Below are 23076 nucleotides of genomic sequence, written 5' to 3'. Positions count from 1 at the left end.
CTTTTTTTTAATATGTGTGCCCTGACCAAATTGTTTTATGAAGATGGATTTGTTCCATTTGTTCTGTGTTATCTGTTGTATTAAAAATCATTTGACTCCCATTGCCTGGAAAAAACAATTTACTATTTTTATCTAAAATCTAACAGCAGTTAACAACTGCCTGATTCAGTTTTACAATGCAGTAGAAAGGAAAAAGCTTTTGATGCAAGACACCCCACTCAGTAACTGCAACAAAGTAAACGGCAACGCTCCTTGTCCTCTATCGTGTTATGGAATTTTGCAGGAATATATAATTCAGACAAAGGGCTAAATGAATTTGGAGAAGGTAAAAAGTGAACAGTTTCAGGAAACAACTGCGACTCAAGACATGGTAGAAATGCAACACAGAGCAGCAGAAAATGTTGCACAAGCTGAGGAACTTTATTTCTTTGTCTTTAATTCCTACAGAGAGAAAGACGTGTGTGTGTGTGCGCGCGCTGCGTTCATGGCAAGATTTATGAGCACACAAATATATATGCACACACAGAATATACAAGACTCTGAATGGCAACTTTTTAATTTTGTTAATTTAAAAATTCTCCATGAACAACATGATGCCAATATTAGACAAGTGGAAATCCAGTTTCGATTGCTCTCTTTCTAAGCCTCTAGTTGAGTAGCATATCTTCAGAACCTTAAGTCACCCTTATATCTAGCTTCCTGCAGATAATTCAACTCACATTTACTACACACATCCAGCAGATGTTTGACATTCATAGGCATATTGTCAGAAAGCTTCAATTTATTGCAAGGCTCACTGTGCAAAATGTCCAACCGTCCATAGCAATTATTTGCTTATTATTTCATTGGACATGGGTAGCATTGAGGGTGGCAAAAGCCAGCATTAGGTGCCCATGCCTAATTGCCCTTGAACTGAGTGGCTTGCCTGCCTATTTGAGAGTGCAGTTAAGAAGCTACTGTGGGTCTGGAGTCACATTTCAGCCAACCTAGGTAAGGATGGTAGATTTCCTATCCTGAAGGATATTAGTGAGCCCAATGCACTTTATTTTTAAAACAATAATTGAGAAGTTGTCATGATCACCATCACAGAGATTAGCCTTAACTCCAGACTTATTAATTGAATTTAAATGCCACCAGCTGCTCTGATGGGATTTGAACCCATTGACTCCATAGCCTTAGCCTGGGTCTCTGGAATACTAGTCCAACAACATTATCATGATGACACCATACACCATGACTAATACTGTTTCTCCTCCCACTATAAATTATTTTATTATGGGCTTGAGCATTTTCCGCACTATCAACGTCAGGCTGACTGGTCTATTATTCCCGATATCTCTCTGCCTCTCTTCTTAAAAAGATGGTTTTCATGAGCTACCCTCCAATCTGTTGGAGTCTGTAGAATCTCTAAAGATGACGACCAATACATGCACAATTTCCAGAGCCACTTCCTCAAATACTCGGGGATGCAAATTATTAGGACGCAAGAATTTAATGGCCTTCAGTCACATCAATTTCCCTGACATCATTTCCCTGCCAATACTGATTTCCATCAGTCCCTCCCTCTCACTAAACCCTGTGCTCCCCAACGTTTCTGGTAAGTTGTTGGTGCCCTCCTTTCAGAACACAAACCAAAATATATGTATCTTTGCTTTGCATTATAAATTTCCCTAGTTCTGCCAATAAGGGACTTACATTTGTCTTCACCAATCTTTTTCTCTTCACTTACTTACAGAAATTTTCACCATCAGTTTTTATGACCCCACAAGTTTACTCTCATATTTTACTTTTACCCTCTTAATCAATCCCATTGTCCTCCTGTCCATTGAATTCTAAATTGTGCCCACTCCTCAGGTCTGTGGTTTTATCTGGTCAATTTGTATGTCACTTCCTTTTATCTAATACATTCTCTAACTTCCCTCATAAGCTATGGTTTGGTCACCTTTCAAGTTTTATTTTTGTGTCAGACAGGAATGAAAGATTGTTGCAGTTCACCCACGTGCTCTTTGAATGTTTATCGTTCCATTTCCACCATTGTCCCTTTAAGTAATGTTCCCCAATCTATTGTAGCAAACTCATGCTCATACCATGGTAGTTTTCTCTGTTTAGATTGAGGACCTTAGGCATACTATCAAGTACATCACTCTCCATCTCGCTGAAGAATTCTATCATGTTAGGGTTGCTCATCTCCAAAGGCCTCACACAACTACATTACCAAATATTCCTTTACACTGGATGGGAACTGTGTGTTCCATTAATAACAATTTTTCATTCCATTAGGCATGGTGCGAGTTATGAAAGCCATCTTTTCTGAACCTACTTCAAGAGAAACTTGCATTTAAATAATTCCTTGCAGGAACTCAGGACATTCCAATGTGTTTCAAGCTGCCTATACTTCAAAAGTACTTAATTCATGACAGAATGCTGAAGATACAATAACCAATCTGTATACAGAAATATCAAGAGATTTGAAGAAACAGATCACCTGGATTAAGTATTGGTTGCTGGTTAAATATTGGCCAGAATAATCTTTTCAAATACTGCGTCTAGTTCCAGCAAAGGGGTCAAACAAGGCCTTAATCAAAATCATCATCTGAAAGACGGTACCTCTGACACCACAGCAGTCCCTTAGTGTTCAATGGACCAAAGGGTCTGTTTCCATGCTGTACAACTCTATGACTATGACTCTATAAATACCAGTCAACAGAAACAATATGTTCTGGTCCCAAGAGTAGGGGTTCAACTCATGACCTCATGTTCCATCTCATTCAGCATTGGAAATCATACGCATTGGGATATAATGTATAATCATTCAAATCTTGTTCAATTGTTCAATCATGAAAGATTCTCATTCTGTGATTCTCCTTCATGGCTGATTTGTCAATCGCTTATTAAAGAGAAGTTATTCAACCGTACAGAAATAGGCCTAGGGAGCAATTGGTGTTCTAAGACTTGACAAGTCCTATTTGCATCTACTGCGTATAATTTTACAGCTCGATCATTTCATCCTTATAACACATATTCCCATAATATTACAACAGTCACTGCACTTCAAAAACACATTGTTGACGCAAAGAAACTGACAGGCCCTAAGGTTCCACTATGTTAATTTCATAGGCGTTTGTAACACTGAAGACAGGTCAATTATCCAAACAGGCAAGGTATTTCTGATCTGAATTTAGTCTAGTATTTGATCAACAGATCTGAAGGGTTAGGTTACCATATTATTTAACTTATGAACATTAGAGGAATGCACTGAGGGACAACATACTGGGATCAAGGGACTTCCTTCCCATAGGTTCAAATCAGATTTCATAAGAATAACAAAGTGCAAAATGAGTGATGGTTTGACTCCTAACCCAGAAATAGTTTTTCATTTGGACAAACCAGGAGCTGTTCTTTACAACTGTGAGACATGTATATTTGTACAGTATATTTTCACACACAAGTCAGAGTGCAAAGGCAAAAAGCACACTCTGACAAATGCTAACAGAACTAACTCAACCTGCCTGAGGCACAAATCAAGCATTTAAATTACTTCCCCATTTAAAATGCAAATGCCAATGAGCACGTTGGCTCAGTTGGCCACACCCTCACCTTTCAGTCAGAAAGTCAGGGAGCCACGTCCCACTCCATGACACAAAAATTAAGACTGACATTCAGTACAAAGCAGAAGAGAAGGGAGATGCCATCTTTCCAATAAGGTGTTAAATCTTGGTCCCATCTGCTTTCTCAGGTAGAGGTGAAAACCCATTGCAGTATTTCAAAAAAGGTAGTTATCCCCAAGGCCCTGACAAGTATTTATCCTTTAATCACAGGAACAGGATTAGGCCATTCAGCCCCTCGAGCCTGTCCTCCCGTTCGAGGAGATCACGGCTGATCTGTGGCCTAACTCCATTCACCTGCCTTTAGCCCATATCTCTTAATACCTTTGCTTAACAAACATGTATCCACCTCAGATTTTAAACTAATAACTGGTCTAGATCAATGGCCATTTGTGGAAAATAGTTCCAAAACCTTGCCACACTTTGTGTGAAGAACTGCTTTGAAATATCTCTCTTGAATAGTCTGGCCCTAATTTTTAGACACTTATTCTAGAATCCCCAACCAGTGGAAATATTTTATTTTTGTCCTCCACACTTACCTGTTAATATTTTGAAGACTTCAATCGATCACCCCTTAACCTTCTAAATTCCAGATAAAACAGGTCTAATTTGTATAATCTCTCTTCCAAACCTAACCCTGAAATCCAGATATGATTCACGCAAACCTACCATGTACTTCCTCCAAGCAATTTATCCCTTCCTAAGGGATGGTGCCCAGATCTGCTCACAATACTCCAAATGGGGTCTAACCGGACCCATCACATAAACACATTATCCTATTGTTACCACATTACATATAGTAGACTCCCAGAAATCGCAAAGTGGCCACTGTTTTACTGACATTAAAACAATGACCACACACTTCAAAAGCAGTTAATTGGCTTTAATGTGCTTTAAGACAACTCATAGTCATGTAGATTGCTCCTGTTATAGTCCCAGCTGATGGCAATACAGGGCAAATCGAAACCCAGAATGAAACTTGGCTTAATGGGTCAAGGGTTTAATTATTTGCAGTTGGTTAAACACATTCCACATTAGGCTGTAGAACATAAACAAAGAAGAAATAAACAAACAAAACCACATATAGAAGACAAAAAATATTAACACAAAAATGAAAACAGTTTCCCAACATGATCCATTACAGAAACTCAATCCCAGAGAAACAATGCTCCAATTTCAGTCTTACTTAAATCTTAACTGATATTTCCCAATTTCTTTCACTTGGACTGTTGAGACTTTTGTTCTATGAATCCTTTCTGAGTCCACTGGCATAAATCTTTCCCAATTCTGATAGCTTAAACATTTTCAGGTCTAACAACTTGAAGATTGCTGTCCAAAGTCTCCTGACTTGAAAGCTACAGACACGTGCAACCTGTTCTGCTGAAGTGACTGATTTTCCTGGTCTGATTTCATTCTGCTGCTCGGAGAAACAGTCCCATCTTCTGAAATGAACTCTGGGTTCTTCTGAACTAACATTTCAAACATTTGAAAACAAAACTAAAATAGTCGCCTTAATATGTATTCTGCCTGTCATAAACCCAACAGTATGAACATTTCATCCATGAACACTACTGACAGTTTCCTCAGGTGCTAAACTATGCTGTACATCTGTATGACTCTACAGACATTCTCCTCGGTACTAAACAGTGTCACATGTTTTTCTTTAATCAGATGTATTTCGGTCACTGTTCCGTGTTGACTTTAATCTTTCAAAAGGGCGAACCAAAATCCATTTGCATCTATTTTAAAAACATCCAATTCCAGAAGTAAAAACAGCATATACACCTTTCAACACATTTCTAAATGCAAATCTTTCCTTTTATAATAGCCTAACTTCTGACTGGTGCCTTCTTAAAATGATCGGTTTCATACAGGCAATTCAAGAAGCTGCAACAAATTTCTTAATTTTGGCAGACACTAGCAACAAATTGGTGTATATAAAATTATGCAGAATCCTTTACAATTAAGAGCAATATATTCTATTTCCAATCATCCTGGTTTGGTGGTAACCATTATAGACATTTTACATATGAACTGTACTTGCAGAATACCAAATAGCATGCTTCTCCATAATGTTCTTCACTTCACATCCAGTAGCTAGCATAGGCCAAAGGTAATTCAGTTACTCAAATAATTCCAAACATAGATTACAAATCAGACATCTTGTTGGTTTACGGCCAGTACGAAATATTCTGTACTTCTCAATACTCCCAGTTTCAAAATGCCTTGCAACTGACCTTTCCCTCTTTTTGTTTATAGTAGCTGACAGAACTAAGAGACAAACACTCTCCCTCATCTAGCTGACCTTATTTACATTGCCTGGGTGTCATCATCCATCTTCTCAATCAGACACAGGAAAGAATTGCTCTGGCCCACTGGATAAGATAATTACGATTTAAAACATGCTAGTAATACATATCTTCTAAAGGGAACCACAGGAAAATGCTTGCTCATATATCAGTCTAACTGTTAAATTATGTCCAACAAATAGCAAGTGAAAACTGTCTCCACAGTGCGACCTTACTTTGTTGTAGAGGAAAACGTTGATGTTGCTACACATGTTTTCTAAGCATCGTTAAAAGTTTAGCGTTCTATTTTACACCAATCGTTAAACAATGAAAATCCCTTAGTGACCATATGCAATTGACTGCAACCCAAGATAATAATCAGAGGCCATTTTAATTACTTATAATTGAAACAATTATCCACATCATTCAGTCCTTCCAACATTAAACTGAGTTACACTGGAACTGGATAAAATCAGACTCCACTAAAGTTTGTCCATATCTGTTAAATATGAAAACACATTCACATTAACTTTGAATGTATTCAATTGATTAGCAAACAACTCATGCAACCACAACAAGACAGAATCTAAGCATCTTTCCTTGACATTCAATGGCAGAAATTCAGGAATGTGATGAAAAACTCCCCATTTGTCGGAATAAGTGCATGTCAGGAAGCTAAATGCCAGCCAAAACAAAGCAACCATTGGATTGGCACTTCATCCTTCATTCTCCAAACTCAAATCGCAGCGTATGTTTTCCATCTCATTGCTCTGTTTATATTTTCTGCCTTTCCATGTCCAGCTTCAGAGTTTGTTGAAGGTGAAGTCACAGGTAGACAGGATATGAAGGCGGCGAACGCCCGCTTGCCTTTATTGGTTAACACATTCAGTATAGGAGCTGGGAGGTCACGTACAGGACATTGGTTAGGCCATTTCTGGTCTCCCTGCTTTATGAAGGATGTTGTGAAACCTGAAAGAGTTCAGAAAAGATTTACAAGAATATTGGCAGGGTTGGAGAGTTAGAGCTACACTGAGAGGCTGAGTAGGCTTAGGGCTATTTTCTCTGGAGCAAGGCTGACGGATGACCTTATAGACGTTTATAAAATCGTCAGGGGCGTAGGTTGGGTGAATAGTCAAGGCCTTTTCCCCAGGACGAGGGAATCTGAATCTAGACGGCATCGTTTTCAGGTGAAGGGGAAAGATTTAAAAGGGACCTAAGGAGCAACTTTTTCAAGCAAAGGGTGATGCACGTATGTAATTAACTGCTAGAGTAGTGGACACTGGTGCAATTACAACATTCAAAAGACATCTGGATCGGTACTTGAATAGGAAGGGTTTAGAGGGAAATAGGTTAAAGGCTGGCAAATGGGACTCAATCAATTTAGGATGTCTGGTCGACTTGGAAAAGTTAGATGGAAGGGTCTATTTCCATGCTGTACATCGATGACTCTATGAGATGCTTGACACATGCACACACTGCACTCACCCCAGTTGGAAAACTAGCCATTTCTCACGCCTGCCAGGGAGCTGTGTATTTGGGCTGGCGGTGAATTGAGGCCTTTAATTGACCACTTTAGGGTCTTAACTGATGTTGAGTTGAGAAGGCCATACATGGACCTACCAAACCAGAACGTCAAAGAAGAGTTGTGTATCTCTGTGGGGGGCCAGTAAGGAACACAGTCAGTGAGGGAGAGATTTCACCTGACTGAAAGAGGTCAAGTCAGAACATCTGTGAATTTGGTTCAAAGTGGGAATGCAGTACAGAGGAGGAAGTGGCACTTTACGTAAGGTTTACTGAAAGAAGTAAAGTCTCCAGAGGGAGAGGTGAACGAAGAGAATAAAAAGGTATGAAACCAGAGCTGACCTGCAATGAGACCACCAGCAGAGTGACATCATTAACACATGATGTGACTGCAGGAAAAACACTATAGGTCAAACAAGAAAACTACTTTAAGATCTGAGGAAGTAGTACAACATTCAAAGTTTGCTTGGTGTTGCATTCCCAGCAAATTTAACTCCAGCTCCTTCAAAAATTGATAGCCTTTACAAATCATGTGCATCCAAGTGTTTGCCAAATCTTAAACAAGTCCAAGCCAAATTGGTGCTTTCCCATTTCTTCGTAGCCAAAATTAAAGAGCTAAACCAAAGTAAAACTTGCTCAGCTTCCTTTTACCGAGTTGTGCGCTTAAATGGCCATGCCACATAAACATATTTGTAAACAGAAGGAAAAATAATATATCTGGCCTTCAACCTGAACTTAAAGTATTTCCATGTAAATGTTTCCTCTGTTCAGGGGAGGCATTGGATTAGCGGTATTATTGCTGGAGTATTAGTGCAGAGACCCCCAGGTAATGTTCTTGGGACCAGAATTCAAATTCAGCCATGGAAGATGGCAGAAGATGAATTCACCAAAAGAAAATGTGGAATTAAGAGTCAAATGATGACTACAAAGCCATTGTTGATTATTGGAGAAATCCATCTAGATCATTAATGTCCTCTGGGTAAAGTAACTGCTGTCCTTACCTGGTCTGACTTACATGTGACTTCAGACCTACAACAATGTGGTTGACTCACAGCTGCCTGAAAATAATTCCACAGATGTTGGTATCCTGTCACCTAGTCACCCTTTATTTACATGTGGACAGACCTTAAGACTGATTCAGCTCCCTCACAGCCAGCTCTAAGAGTAAGCAGAACCTCTGACACGCCTGTTTATATTTGTCAGCCAGGACTCCCTGATTGGACCAGATTAGCAGCCCCAGTCAGAGAACTCATATTTTATGAGGTCAACCTGGCTGACCTCATACAATCACAATACTGCCTTCTGGGCAATTAGGGATGGCTGTAAATGCTGGTTCAGGCAGTGATCCCCACATCCCATGGATGAATTTTTTAAAAATACATCTTTCAGATATTCGGAGTGGAATGCGACAGCCATCCCACTCCGAATACCTCCCATGGGAGCAGACTGGCTGGCAGGCAGGGCATGTTGGGTTACTGTAAACAATCAAGTGCCAAAGTAGCAGTGCCCACTATCAATCCGTTTCCCACGCCTGTCCGCATTTGATCAAATTCAGGCCTGAACCTCTTCCCTGCTACCAAGATGGAGGATGTGAAAAATTTCTGGCTGTAGGAGCTGCTCCTTGTTTTGAGGTATTTTAGGTGTTGGAGGTGATTTCCTCGAATTCCAGGAGCAGCAATTACTGTTTTATATGCTGTTGCATTGTTTTGGAACTTTGAAAAAAAAAGTCAAAACAACAGCAGTTTAAAAGGGAGACAAAGGAAGCACATGGTGAGGACAGTGCAGGAGAGAGAGAGAAAGAGAGAGAGAGAGAACCTGCACAGTTACTGCCTTTGCTGTTTTTGAATTCATTTGTCGCTGGACATCGGAGTGCATCTGGGAAAATTAACAAACAGTGAATTTCACAACTAATCTTGGAGGAACCGGTTTGGGCAAAGTTCACAACACAGAATTAGATAAGTTAATTGTTGTTTTAAGTTTGTCCAAGAGAAAGGCTGTATTAGTGAGTACAGTGGGTTCTTTCTTGATTATGTGTTTTTGGAGATTAGTCTCTTGATTAAACTTAAAATATAAGCCATAGCTATTAATTTAACCTGCGGCAATGTTTGTAGAGGAATAAGACAGTGTTATTTTCTGGGTCTGTAGATTGTGAAGGAGCAAAAAATGGCCTTTGCAGTGATATGTACTTCTTGTTAGATGTGGGAGTTTAAAGAGAGTTTAAGGGTTACTGCGGATTATATCTGCCATAAATGCTGTTGGTTGCAAATCTTATCAAATCGAGTAGATCGGTTGGAGAGACAGAAAGAAGTGATGAGGAATTTCCAACAGCAACAGTATGTGATGGATGGCAGTTATAGGAAGGGGGAAAGTCTCAGATACAGTCACACAGATGGGTTAACTCCAGGAAGGGTAAGAGAGGTAGGCAGCTAGTGCAAGAGTCTTTTGTGGATGTACCAATTTCAAACATTTATGCTGTTTTGGAAAATGTAGAGGGTGATGGATTCTCAGGGGAACGTAGTACGAACAGCCAAGTTTCTGGTATCGAGACTGGCTCTAATGCAACAAGGGGTACGCCACCTTCCAAGAGATCAATTGTGTTAGGGGATTCTATAATCCAAGGTACAGATAGACATTTCTGTGGCCAGCAGAGAAAAAGCAGAATGGTGTGTTGTTTCCCTGGTGGCAGGATCAAGGATGTCTCAGAGAGGGTGCAGAATGTTCTCACGGGGAAAGGGGCCAGCAAGAGGTCATTGTCCACATTGGAACCAACAATATACGAAGGGAAAAGGTTGAGATTCTGAAGGGAGATTACAGAGAGTTAGGTAGAAATTTAAAAAGGAGGTCCTCAAGGGTAGTAATATCTGGATTACTCCCAGTGCTATGAGCTAGTGAGGGCAGGAATAGGAGGATAGAGCAGATGAATGCATAGCTGAGGAGCTGGTGTATAGGAGAAGGACTCACATTTTTGGATCATTGGTATCTCTTTTGGGGTAGACGTGACCTGTACAAGAAGGATGGATTGCACCTAAATTGGAAGTAGACTAATATACTGGCAGGGAAGTTTGCTAGAACTGCATGGGAGAATTTAATCAAATAAGGTGGGGGGAGGGGGGTCGGACCCAGGGAGATAGTGAGAAAAAAGATCAATCCGAGACTGATACAGTTGAGAACAGAAGTGAGTCAAACAGTCAGGGCAGACAAAGACAAGGCGGGACTAATAAATTATACTGCATTTATTTCAATGCAAGGGATCTAACAGGGAAGGCTAATGAACTCAGGGCATGGTTAGGAACATGGCACTGGGATATCATAGCAATTATGGAAACGTGGCTCAGGGATGGGCAGGACTGGCAGCTTAATGATCCAGGATACAAATGCTACAGGAAGGATAGAAAGGGAGGCAAGAGAGGAGGGGGGTGTGGCATTTTTGATAAGGGATAGCATTACAGCTGTGCTGAGGGAGGATATTCCTGGAAATACATCCAGGAAGTTATTTGGGTGGAACTGAGAAATAAGGAAGGGATGATCACATTATTGGGATTGTATTATAGACCCCCTAATAGTCAGAGGGAAATTGAGAAACAAACTTGTAAGATCAACCAGGAGAAAGTGAGGACTGCAGATGCTGGAGACCAGAGTTGAAAAATGTGGTGCTGGAAAAACACAGCCAGCCAGGCAGCATCCGAGGAGCAGGAGAGTCGACGAAGGGCTTATGCCCGAAACGTAGATTCTCCTGCTTCTCGGATGCTGCCTGGCCTGCTGTGTTTTTCCAGCACCACATTTTTCAAAACAAACTTGTAAGGTGATCTCAGCTATCTGTAAGAATAATAGGGTAGTTATGGTAGGGGATTTTAACTTTCCAAACATCAACTGGGACTGCCATAGTGTCAAAGGTTTAGATGGAGAGGAATTTCTTAAGTGTGTACAAGACAATTTCCTGATTCAGTCTGTGGGTGTACCTACTCAAGAAGGTGCAAAACTTGACCTACTCTTGGGAAATAGGGCAGGGCAGAAGACTGAGGTGTCAGTAGGGGAGCACTTTGGGGCCAGCGACCATAATTCTATTCGTTTTAAAATAGCGATGGAAAAGGATAGACCAGATCTAAAAGTTGAAGTTCTAAATTGGAGAAAGGCCAATTTTGACGGTATTAGGCAAGAACTTTCGAAAGCTGATTGGAGGCAGATGTTCGCAGGTAAAGGGACAGCTGGAAAATGGAAAGCCTTCAGAAATGAGAGAACAAGAATCCAGAGAAAGTATATTCCTGTCAGGATGAAAGGGAAGGCTGGTATGAATAGGGAACGCTGGATGACTAAAGAAATTGAGGATTTGGTTAAGAAAAAAAGGAAGCATATGTCAGGTATAGACAGGATAGATCGAGTGAATCCTTAGAAGAGTATAAAGGAAATAGGAGTATACTTAAAAGGGAAATCAGGAGGGCAAAAAGGGGACACAAGATAGCTTTGGCAAATAGAATTAAGGAGAATCCAAAGGGTTTCTACAAATATAGTAAGGACAAAAGGATAACTAGGGAGAGAATAGGGCCCCTCAAAGATCAGCAAGGCAGCCTTTGTGTGAAGCCACAGAAAATGGGGTAAGATACGAAATGAATATTTTGCATCAGTATTTACTGTGGAAAAGGATATGGAAGATATACTCTGCTGGGAAATAGATGGTGGCGTCTTGCAAAATGTCCAGATTACAGAGGAGGAAGTGCTGGATGTCTTGAAACAGTTAAAGGTGGATAAATCCCCAGGACCTGATCAGGTGTATCCGAGAACTAAATGGGGAGCTAGAGAAGTGATTGCTGGGCCTCTTGCTGAGATACTTGTATCATCGATAGTCACAGGTGAGGTGCCAGAAGACTGGAAGTTGGCAAACGTGGTGCCACTGTTTAAGAAGGGCGGTAAAGATAAGCCAGGGAACGATAGACCAGTGAGCCTGACCTCGGTGGTGGGCAAGTTGTTGGAGGGACTCCTGAGGGGCAGAATGTACATGTATTTGGAAAGGCAAGGACTGATTAGGGATAGTCAACATGGCTTTGTGCATGGGAAATCATGTCTCACAAACTTGATTGAGTTTTTTGAAGAAGTCACAAAGAAGATTGATGAGGGCAGAGTGGTAGATGTGATCTATACGGACTTCAGTAAGGCATTCGACAAGGTTCCCCATGGGAGGCTGATTAGCAAGGTTCGATCTCATTGAATACAGGGAGAACTAGCCATTTGGATACAGAACTGGCTCAAAGGTAGAAGACAGAGGGTGGTGGTGGAGGGTTGTTTTTCAGACTGGATTTCTGTGACCAGTGGAGTGCCACAAGGATCGGTGCTGGGTCCTCTACTTTTTGTCATTTATATAAATGATTTGGATGCGAGCATAAGAGGTACAGTTAGTAAGTTTGCAGAAGACACCAAAATTGGAGGTGTAGTGGACAGCGAAGAGGGTTACCTCGGATTACAGCAGGATCTGGACCAGATGGGCCAATGGGCTAAGAAGTGGCAGATGGAGTTTAATTCAGATAAATGTGAGGTGCTGCATTTTGGGAAAGCAAATCTTAGCAGGACTTATACACTTAATGGATAGGTCCTAGGGAGTGTTGCTGAACAAAGAGACCTTGGAGTGCAGGTTCATAGCTTCTTGAAAGTGGAGTTGCAGGTAGATTGGATAGTGAAGAAGGCATTTTGTATGCTTTCTTTTATTGGTCAGAGTATTGAGTACAGGAGTTGGAAGGTGATGTTGCAGCTGTGCAGGACATTGGTTAGGCCACTGTTGGAATATTGCGCGTAATTCCGGTCTCCTTCCTATCAGAAAGATGTTGTGAAACTTGAAAGGGTTCAGGAAAGATTTATAAGGATGTTGCCAAGGTTGGAGGATTTGAGCTATAGGGAGAGGCTGAACAGACTGGGTCTGTTTTTCTTGGAGCTTCGGAGGCTGAGGGGTGACATTATAGATGTTCGCAAAATTATGAGGGGCATGGATAGGATAAATAGGCAAAGTCTTTTCCCTGGGGTGGGGGAGTCCAGAACTAGAGGGCATAGGTTTAGGGTGAGATGGGAAAGATATAAAAGAGACCTAAAGGGCAATATTTTCACGCTGAGGGTGGTACGTGTATGGAATGAGCTGCCAGAGGATGTGTTGGAGGCTGGTACAATTGCAGCATTTAAGAGGCAATTGGATGGGTATATGAATAGTAAGGGTTTGGAGGGATATGGGCCGGGTGCTGGCAGGTGGGACTAGATTGGGTTGGGATATCTGGTCGGCATGGACAGGTCGGACAGAGGGTCTGTTTCCATGCTGTACATCTCTATGACTCTATGACTCTAATCCGAGTAATGTTGTCAGTAGCTGGTGGAGTCCATACTAGCTGGAGAGGCCAGCAAATAAAACTGAGCAGTCTTTTTGCAACCTGAGAGGGAACCTCCTGTTTGGGCATCTTGTGCCCAATGGAAGTTTAACCAAAGCTTTCACGAATGGGCACACCAAGGTGCTCGGAAACCGCAAGAAATAAGCCCAATTTCGAGTGCTGGTTTCAATTTGTCACCAGGTATCTGAAGGAACTCCCAAGAAAATCTGATCCTAAACACTTGTGAGTTACAAATTAATACTCAAAAATAACCTGCAACAGGTGTATTACATCATGTCTTACAAAAGGAAACACAGATGAACACTCCACATGATTCCAACCTTCAGGATTTTAACTCATTGCTTTCAAATAGAAAGATTAGATTAGATTAGATTACTTACAGTGTGGTAACAAGCCCTTCAGCCCAACAAATCCACACCAACCCGCCGAAGCGTATACCACCCAGACCCATCCTCCTACATTTACCCCTTCACCTAACACTACGGACAATTTAGCATGGTCAATTCACCTAACCTGCACATTTTTGGATTGTGGGAGGAAACCGGAGCACCCGGAGGAAACCCACGCAGACACGGGGAGAATGTGCAAACTCCACGCAGAAAGTCGCCTGAGGCGGGAATTGAACCCGGGTCTCTGGCGCTGTGAGGAAGCAGTGCTAACCACTGTGCCACCGTGCTGCCCTCTAATGCTAATCCACTAATACTCACTGCAAAATCAAAAGCAATTATTGAAAAATGACACCCCACTTAATTATTAAACTCATTATCCTGCAAAATGCTATTTTTGCTTGGAAGCTGAGTGACTTGAATTTTTTGTCAGGTTTTGGTTCTTCATGAAAGGCGTATTTCACTGTCATAATAGTGTTGGTGCAAAGTAGCTTTTCTTTATATGAATGCTTTTATGAAAATACAAATGCACAACAGATCCAGGGGAAGAAATGGACACAGCCAAATCAGACTGCACTAGTCGGACCACTGCTCCCCAGCCCGAATGGAAGTGATTGGTTAATTCCATCAACGTTCACGCATGGAGCCAACAATGCTGTCATGTCTGTGATTGATTTAATACACAATTTCTAATATGTATCCAGCCACTCCTTGCTGCATTTTTCTGGAGAAACATCATTGTTATTTGGAAAACTTGCTGCACTTTCGATCGTATGATTGGCTCCCTCTAGCATGTAGCGACGCTTTGCAAACACAATCTGTGGACAATTTGCTCGAGCGTGTTGTTTTCATGAACTCTGTTTGCAGAGAAAATAGACTTTTCTTCCCATAAAATAAGATTATTTGCTGGAAGACCTACGAGCACTAGCTGACTCGCTGACACATTGGATTCCATAGTCTTCTATTCCCTGTAAGAGAAATTCTGACTCTCCTAGCTGTCAGACGCAGCTCAGACATCAGCACCCAATTTTTCATGCTGAAGACTTGTTGCTGATGCAAAGCTGAAACCCTTTCAGCAGCAACTCAAGTTTGTGTAACATGATAAAACATCCTCAGCCACTTCACAGAGCCATTCAGATATTTTGAGGGCACAAATTAATGTCAATGCCATCGCTGAGACATTTTGCAAGAGGAGCAGGATTCAGGCAAGACAGGGAAGGAGGTAAAAAGAGGAAGAGATATCGTAACTTTCATCAGGAAATCCATTCCAGCAGGACAGAGGAGTGGCATCTTAAAAGGTTCCTCCAATGAAGCCAAATGGGTAGAACTTAAAAACCAAAAAAATGCAATCACATTGCTGGGAGTGTGCTGTCGACCCCCTAACAGTCCCAGAGAAATAGAAGGGCAGATGTATAGGCAAATGTCAGAGAAGTGTAAAAGTAATAGGATAGTGATAATGAAGGATTTCAATTTCTCCAACATGATCTAGGGTAGTCATAGTGTGAAAGGTTAGAGGGAGCAGAATTCTTAAACACATCCAAGAGAGGTTTTCAACTCTGTGTGTAGAAGGCTCTGCAAAAGAGGGGTGGTCCTGGACTTTATTTTAGATAATGAAGCTGGGGTGAGTGGTTGAAGTATCATTGGGAGTGCTTTGCAGACATAGAACATAGAACAACACACCTTTGGCCCTCGATGTTGTGCCGGCCTTTTATCCTACAAACATGTCTCAGTGAAGGCAAACATTCCTCCAGAATCAAGACTGGTGAGCCTGTGAAATCAAAAGTTCTCAACTTGGGGGGGGAAGGCTGATTTTAATAAAATAAGATATGGTTTGACTGGAGTGGACTGAAAAGATACTTTAGGGTAAATCTGTCTCAGAAAAGTGGGATACATTCAAGAAGGAAATAGGGGGTGTTTTTCAACTCTGTGTCTAGAAAACTCTACAAGGGGGCGGGTGGTCCAGGACTTTATTTTAGACAATGAAGCTGGGTGAGTGGTTGATGTGTCATTGGGAGCCTTGCAGACATAGAACAGGACAGGCTGGAAGTATTGGTGTAGTGGATCCCACAGGGATCAGTGTTGGGACCCTTGCTGTTTGTGGTTTATGTAAACAATTTAGACTTGAATGTCAGAAGGTTGATCAGTAAGTTTGCAGACGGCACAAAATTTGACAGGGTGGTAAATATTGAACAGGGTAGCGTTAGACTGCAGGAGGATATAGGTGGGCTGATCAGTGACAATTGGAATTTAATCCAGATAAATGCGAGGTGATGTACATAAGCAGGTCAAACAAGGCAAGGAATACATAATATGGGTAGGAGCCTGGGAAGCACTGAGGAGCAGTGAGACCTTGGCGTTCATGTTCAACAGTCCCTTACAGTATCAGGACAGGTGCATAAAGCAGTTAAGAAGGTGTATCGTATACTTTTCTTATTAGTTGAGGTGTAGAATTTGAAAGCAGAGGGAACTATATAAAATGTTAGTTCGGCCACAATTAGAGTATGTGTGCAGTTCTAGAATTCTCATGATCAAAGGGATGTGATTGTACTGGACAAGATGCAGAGGAGATTTACCAAGATGTTGTCTGGATGAGAGTGTTTTAGCTGGAGATTGGATAGACTGGGTTGTTTTGCTCACAGCAGAGGAAATTGAGAGGGGATGTGATTCAGATGGGTCAACTTCTAACTCCAAATACTGGCCTGAAAGCCCATATCCCTTAACAGCTTTACTTAACAAAAATATATCCATCTCAGATTTAAAATTCCAACTGATCTAGCATCAACCAAGAGATCATAACACATCTCCTGGACAATCTGGCCCTAATTTTTAGACTATGCCCCCTACTTACTTAGATTAGATTTCTTACAGCGTGGAAACAGGCCCTTCGGCCCAACAAGTCCACACCGCCCCGCCGAAGCGTAACCCACCCATACCCCTACATCTACATCTACATCTACCCCTTACCTAACACTATGGGCAATTTGGCATGGCCAATTCACCTGACCTGCACATCTTTTGGACTGTGGGAGGTAACCGGAGCACCCGGAGGAAACCCACGCAGACACGGGGAGAATGTGCAAACTCCACACAGTCAGTCGCCTGAGGCGGGAATTGAACCCGGGTCTCTGGCGCTGTGAGGCAGCAGTGCTAACCACTGTGCCACCGTGCCGCCCACTTCTAGAATCTAGAAATGTAGATAAGGATCACAGGGACATGGACAATTCAGCTTAAGCCTATCCCATCATTCAATGAGATTATAAATAAAAGCCAAAACTAGCATCAGACAGCAAGTGACTGCCTCCTCTCAATTATGTAATAATATACAGCCATACAGGCTGTGCCATGGAATGGAGAATGTGCAGGAGGAATTTACGGCGGGATAAGCAAATTAAACTTTTCCATTAAGCGGCTAGTTCTCAACCACCCAGTGCTCCATGATTAAACAGTTGTCATTCATGTTTCAGCAGCGCAGAATGTGGATTGAAATATTATGAAGATAAAGTCTCAAATCAAACATTTCCAATGCACATAAAACATGCGAAGGGAATACAGCAAAATAAATACATTGCCTTACATACCCTTGGACCCCTGCACATCTTTTTTACCTGCTTTATGACTCCTTGCCATCTTAGCTATGTACATTTGTATCAGAGTCATCTATAAGCATGTCTGCTTCCTTTGACCTCCACCCTGGGAGAAAATATTTTTGTGACAAGGGAGTACACTTCTTCACATGCTCCATGCTAAGACAGCAGATGATGAGGCTGCCTGGACAGCACAACTATTTTCACACTGTGACTCATCCAGTCACCTGAGAATGTCCTCGGTTAAGTAAAAAAACCACAAACATACACTGAGCCAGTAAAAATACATGAATCCATTCTTTCGTGGTAATAGTATACATCTGCCAAGAATAGTTATTTCAGTTACTTTTTGGTTTACCTTGTCTGCATTTCAGAAAATTGTCTTCTGGTAAAATAAATCAACACTTTGAGTCTAATCCAGTGTTCCCATATTTTCCCTTTTTCTTTCCTTGCTGCATGTGTTAAACATGCCAGTGGAGAGAGGCTTGAATGGCAAGCCGACCCATGGACTCAGGTTGCCCTGAAGTTCCACACACTCACCAGCGAGGGCAGCAATAGGTCAGCCAAGTAAACAAATGTTGCTCCAAGCGTGAAGCCCACTCCCACGGGAAGGAAGGAAAACGCTCCATAAGTCCCAGAGGACTCTGCCATCTCAATCGCTGGTGCCAGCAGAGACCAGTAAGAAGCAGCTAGCATAACCTGGTGAACAGAAATAAAATGAACAGAGGCTGTTACAACTGAACTGGACACGCAACATCAAGTAGTGCAAAGTAGCAAAGAATTGAACAGTAAAAAACTGTACTGCACTTATCAATCAGAACGTGCAGCTTATTTTATTGTTCTTTTACACTGCTTATATAGAATATTGAATCCCTACAGTGTGGAAACAGGCCCTTCGGTCCAACAGGTCCACACCGACCATCCGAAGAGTAACCCCCCAGATCTATTCCCCTACCCTATATTTACCTCAGACCAATGCATCTAACCTACACATCCCTGAACACTATAGGCAATTTGGCATGGCCAATTCACCTAACCTGCACATCTTTGGAGTGTGGGAGGAAACCGGAGCACCTGGAAACAACCCACACAGACACAGGGAGAACGTGAAAACTCCATCAAACCTGGGTGCTTGACACTATGAGGCTAACCACTGAGCCCCTGTGCCACAAAGCTCAAATGAGGCATCTATTGTCTTACACTCTAGTCATGTGGATCCAGTTGTACTGTTATATATTTTTTATCGAGATACAGTAGGAGAAATCTTGTCCAAACAGCGAGCAGCTGAACACTCAAGGCATATCACTGGTTCTACATTAAATGGCCTCTGGACTATTTGTGTAAGTAAGATAAGCTCAGGGCTGAATATTTTATTCCAATTCATTCACTCAAGTGATCATTCTCCATGGAGCACAGCAATGCACATTAGACTAAACACAAACTGTTGAAAGTTACAAAATCCAAAGTGTAAAACTGAAATCACAAACCATTTCAGAATTCATCAATCATTTGAAACCCACACAGCTATCCTTCAAACATATGTCAGTCTGTAATATTTCACAATATACAACTGAATTCCATTTGACCAGTTGGGTTTCCAGGCAGTGGTCAGAACAGTGACAATCATTAATATTTCACAACTATGCCAACATAGGAGTAAAAGGAGACGATTCTGCCTGTTAACCCATTCTATGATTCAACAAGATGAAGGTTGATCTGTTTATGTTCTGAATTCAACATTGCCATCTCCCCAATTAACCTTTGACTCACCTGCCTTACAACAGGCCTATCTACCTCAAAAATACTCTTAAGACCGCAAGACAAAGGAGCAGAAATTGGGCCATTCGGCCCATTGAGTCTGCTCTGCCATTCAATCATGACTGATAAGTTTTTCAACCCCATTTGCCTGTCTTCTCCCTGTAATCTTTGACACCACCTCGCAATCAAGAACTTATCTACCTCAAAGGCCACATTTCTACCAGCCCTGAAGCAGAGAGCTCCAAAGTCACAAAACCCTCAGAGAGAAGGTTTCTCCTCAGTTCTGTTATAATGAGGTCAGCCCTGATTTTAAAACAGCACCCCCGCTGGTTGTGGATGGATCCAACAAGTAGAAATATCTTTTCCACATCATCTTGTCGAGCACATTCAGAACCTTATACAGTTCAATAAAGACACCCTCACTCTTCTTAACATGATTGGAAACAAACCCAGCCTGTCCAATCTTTCCTCGTAAGACAACCCATTCATTCCAGGTATCAATCTCAGAAAACGCCTCTGGAACACTTTCAATAAAGTAAATATTCTTCCTCAAATAAGGAGACCCAAACTGCACACAGGGTTTGACAGGTAATCTTACCGATGCCATGTATAACTCTAGCTCAACATTTTTATTTTATGGTCGAAGAGTGTCGCACAGGAAAAGCACCCGAGGAGCAGGAGAGTTGACGTTTTCCGTATAAGCACTTCATCAGGAACTTCATCTTTATTTTCAATTCCTTTCCAAATAAAGGATATAATTCCTTAGCCCTCTTCGTTTCATGTCTTGTCACTCATGCACTGGAATACCTAAATCCCTCTGCATCGTACAGTGGCTCAGTGGTTAGCACTGCTACCTCACGGTTCCAGGTTCGATTCCAACCTCGGGCGACTATCTGTGTAGAGTTTGCACATTCTCCCCATGTCTGCGTGGGTTTCCTCCGGGTGCTCCGGTTTCCTCCCACAGTCCAAAGATGTGCAGGTCAGGTGAATTGGCCATGCTACATTGCCCATAGTATTAGGTACATTAGTCAGAGGGAAACGGGTCTGGGTGGGTTACTCTTCGGAGGGTCGGTGTGGATGGGCAGGCCGAAGGGCCTGTTTCCACACAGTAGGGATTCTCGTCTCAGAATTCTGCAGTCATTCCCAATTTAAATAATACTCTGCTTTTTCATTCTTCCTACCAAACTTCACATATTCCCACATTATACTCCATCTGCCAGATTTTTCCAAGTTCACTCAACCTATTGGGCAGCATGGTGGCTCAGTGGTTAAAACTGCTGCCTCACAATGCCAGAGACCCAGGTCCAATTCCAGCCTTGGGTGACTGTCTGTGTGGAGTTTGCACATTCTCCCAGTGTCTGTGTGGGTTTCCTCTGAGTGCTCTTTCCTCCCACAAGATGTGCAGCTGAGATGAATTGGCCGTGCAAAATTGTCCATGGTGTCCAGGGAGGTGTTGATTTGGTGGATTAGCCATGAGAAATGCAGGGTTATGGGAATAGGGCAAGGGGGTGTGTCTGGGTGGGATGCTCCAGCACAACCTGCTGTGGGTCTCCACTCTTCACCTGTCGCCAATCAGACAAACACTTTTTTTTACATGTGCTTGGTTTTTTGACAGCCAGCCAATCTTCCACCCGTGCGAATACAGTGTCCCCTGCCCCATACCAGCTCCTATTCTGCACAATAGCCTTTGATTTGGGACTTTATCAAATGCCATCTGGAAGTCCCAATACAATATGCCCACCAGCTCCTCATAAACTACAGCATGTGACTCCTTCTAAGAGGCCTTTCAAATCGGCTAAACAAGAGCTTCCCCTTAGAAAGCCATGCAGACTCTTCCTGGTTACCTTACATTTGTCCAGGTTTGCAGCAATAGTCTCTTTAATGACCGATTCAAGTATCTTCCCTGTGATAGAGATCAAGCTAACCAGCCAACAGTTTCCTGTTTTCTACCTACCACCCTTCATGATCCAAGGGGTTAACTTTGCTACTTTTCAATCTAATGGAACCTTCCTTGAACCTCGGGAATTTTGGAAAATTCACACTCAATACACCAACTACCACATTAGCACCATCTGTTAAAACTTTAGGATGAAGTCAATCTGTCACCCGCAGCTCTGTCAGTTTGCTCAGTACCATTTTTCTAGTGATTATAATTTCATAAAGTTCCCCATTCTTTTCCATCTTCTGATTTACAGCTACTACTGGAATGATTTTTGTATCCTCTGCAGTGAAGACAGAAGCATGACAATTGTTCAATTCATCTTCAATTTCGTTATTATCTACTACTACCTTCCAACTCTACTCTCTAGAGCGAAAACACTCTACTTATGTTTTAAAAAATCCCTGCTGCAAATCTTACTACCCATTTTCACAATCTCTTACCTTAATGACTCCCTCCTGATTAACCTTTGAGTCATTCTCTGCCTTTCTCTATATTCTGATGGAGTCATAGTGACGTACAACACGGAAACAGACCCTTCGATCCAACTTGTCCATACCGACCAGATATCCGAACCTAATCTAGTCCCATTTGCCAGCATTTGGCCCATATCCATCTAAACCCTTCCTATTCATATACCCATCCAGATACCTTTTAAATGCTGTAATTGTATCAGCCTCCACCAGTTCTCCTGGCAGTTTGCTCCATGCATGCGCTATCCTCTGCGTGAAAAAGTTGGCCTCCCTTTTAAATTTTTCCCCTTCTCATACACAAAGTCACAGAGAGGTACAGCATGGAAACAGACCCTTCGGTCCAACTCATCCATGCCAACCAGAGATCCCAAATTAATCTAGTCCCATTTGCCAGCATTCGGCCCACGACTGCCGCCCATCTTTTTCCTCAGGTTTGATGCTTTCCCCAACTTCTTTAGTTAAACATAAAAGATGTGCCCTTCATTTTGAACTCTTCTCTGTGGTAACAATGCACTTATTCTGTAATATCCTCTAAAGTGATCTGACATCAAACAAAGAGCCATTTTACTCCTTGCTGAATTGAAATGGAGCCACTATACCTGCGCAAAGTATATCAAACCTTTACAACAGTTCAGGAGTTAGCAAGTTTCTTTTAGCTAAAACAAAAAGCTCATAAGTAATTTGTGATTCAAACTGCACAGTGCAAGAACTGGACAATGTGGAAATAGAGCCACCGGAATCAGGGAGCACGAATTGCAGTACTGAGATACTTGGAAGAAAACAATGCCTTCCTCTCATACACCAGGAAAGATTATATATTTCTTTAACAATTAAGGTAAATTGATAGCATTCAGAATTTTGTTGCTACAGTGTACTTACAGAAATCTAAACACTCAGTGCTGATTATCTGCTGGCTCACAACCCTCAAACCCCCTACTCACAAGGGTGGTCTCAGGACCAATATTTTTTTCTTTTTCCATTGACTCTTCTGTTCTGATTGGGAAATCCTTTGCAGTTCCCGGGAGGTGCACATAAAAAAACGCAGATTCCGAGCATGTTATCCAAAGGAAGTCATGGATAACGAGGACTGGGTATACCGCCTACTCAACCAGTGTGTCTGCTTCATGTTATATTTGATTCTTGGTGAAATCGATTATGTT

At 41.9% G+C, this 23076-nt stretch overlaps 1 protein-coding gene across 2 annotated transcripts in view; it reads right to left on the bottom strand.

Annotated features, from left to right (window-relative positions):
* Nucleotides 1-23076, bottom strand: part of LOC140464045 (zinc transporter ZIP11-like) — a 765315-nt gene that overhangs the window by 650147 nt on the left and 92092 nt on the right. For both annotated transcript variants that reach the window (XM_072558684.1, XM_072558685.1), the window contains one exon: nucleotides 18287-18445. In XM_072558684.1, the coding sequence (XP_072414785.1) occupies nucleotides 18287-18445 (159 nt within the window). The remainder of the gene's footprint in view (nucleotides 1-18286; nucleotides 18446-23076) is intronic.

The sequence above is a fragment of the Chiloscyllium punctatum genome, chromosome 39 (assembly GCF_047496795.1).
Source record: "Chiloscyllium punctatum isolate Juve2018m chromosome 39, sChiPun1.3, whole genome shotgun sequence".
Classification (NCBI taxonomy): domain Eukaryota; kingdom Metazoa; phylum Chordata; class Chondrichthyes; order Orectolobiformes; family Hemiscylliidae; genus Chiloscyllium; species Chiloscyllium punctatum.
This window is presented reverse-complemented; position numbering and strand designations above follow the sequence as displayed.